Consider the following 1364-nt stretch of genomic DNA (forward strand, 5'->3'; position numbering starts at 1 on the left):
CCCAGAAGGTTCTAATTTTAACCTTTGAATAATTAAGATGGAGGTAGTGGGCGGGGCCAGAGGTTCCATACCAAAGCATCCCTTTTGCTCCCCTTCTTTCCATACCTAGTCCTCTCTAAGGAAACACAGTTCAGCATGCGTGTCAGAACGTCTGGGTACAGTATGATTTTTCTTAATGTTTACAGGGTTTGTTAGATTGTTTGGATATCATATTTTCCATCTATTTTTTATAGGCTGTTTACTTATTCTACGGAACCAAAGATTGTTTAGTGCAAGAATGTAAAGATTTGAATAAAAAAGTTGAGGTAAGCTACTAATACCTTTTCCAGAGTTTTCAGTAATCTCTGGATTATAACATTTTCTTAACAGAAATGCTAAATTTTCTGTTAACATATTTTGCTTACATATATGGAGCATTTGTGTGTCAGGCACTTTGCTAAATTCTCACCGCAACCCTATAAAGGCAGGTATTATTATATTTCTGTTACATAAAAGAGAGGACTTTGAAGTGAAGTAGTTTGTCCAGATTCACAGTTAGTGCCCAGATATACATGTCATCAGGATGTGAATCCAAGTTTTTCTAAATCCGGAGTCTGAATGGCCTCTGTTCATACAGGATAACAGAAAGTTATCTAATACAGGCTGAGCATAATGGCTCACACTATAATCCCAACACTTTGGGAGGCTGAGGCAGGAAGATTGCTGGAGACCAGGAGTATGAGAGAAGCCTGGGCAACATAGTGAGACCCCTGTCTCTACAAAATAAACGTTAAAAGATTAGCCAGGCATGGTGGCACGTGCCTGTAGTTCCAGCTACTTGGGAGGCTAAGGCAGGAGGCTTGCTATAGTTCAAAGCTGCAATGAGCTACTATGATCATGCCTATGAGGAGACACTGCACTCCAGTCCAGAGTATTTTCTTCTTCCTGGGCTTTGATAGTAGTGGTAGAGTAAAGCTACAAGATAGTATTTTATTCCATTGTCTGATATTTAACATTTGTAGAAATTGTTTTCTATTTGGATTAGAAAAAAAATTGTGAAACCACCCACAAAATGCCAGAAACTGTCCTAGATATTGGAGATGTGATGATAAATTCCTTGCTCTGTCTTTGCAGTGTAAGAAAAAGATGTTTAAACCACATTGCAAGGCAGCACAAGAAGTAATGTGATAGGGAAAGTCTGCGGTCTTGTAGGAACAAATAAGAGTGGTACATAACTCATGGGCTGCAGAGAACGTCTAGGGAAAGGAACAGTAACAAGGAAGGTTTTCTAGAAGTGACAAGCTGGCTCTGAAAAGTAAATAAAAATTAGCTAAGTGAAGAAGGAGAGGAAGGTTGTTCTAGACTGAGAATAGCATGTGCAAAAG

General features: G+C 39.0%; 1 protein-coding gene across 4 annotated transcripts in view; it reads left to right on the top strand.

The window, feature by feature from the left end:
- Positions 1-1364, top strand: part of DGKE (diacylglycerol kinase epsilon) — a 26733-nt gene that overhangs the window by 20025 nt on the left and 5344 nt on the right. For 3 of the 4 annotated variants that reach the window (XM_003795559.3, XM_023516633.1, XM_023516634.1), the window contains one exon: positions 234-305. In XM_003795559.3, coding sequence (XP_003795607.1) covers positions 234-305 — 72 coding nt within the window. Of the gene's footprint in view, positions 1-233; positions 306-1364 lie in introns of those variants that run through there. The other variant, XM_023516635.1, reaches the window with a different exon arrangement.

The sequence above is a fragment of the Otolemur garnettii genome, unplaced genomic scaffold, assembly GCF_000181295.1.
Source record: "Otolemur garnettii isolate 467f Iridium unplaced genomic scaffold, OtoGar3 scaffold00094, whole genome shotgun sequence".
Taxonomy (NCBI): domain Eukaryota; kingdom Metazoa; phylum Chordata; class Mammalia; order Primates; family Galagidae; genus Otolemur; species Otolemur garnettii.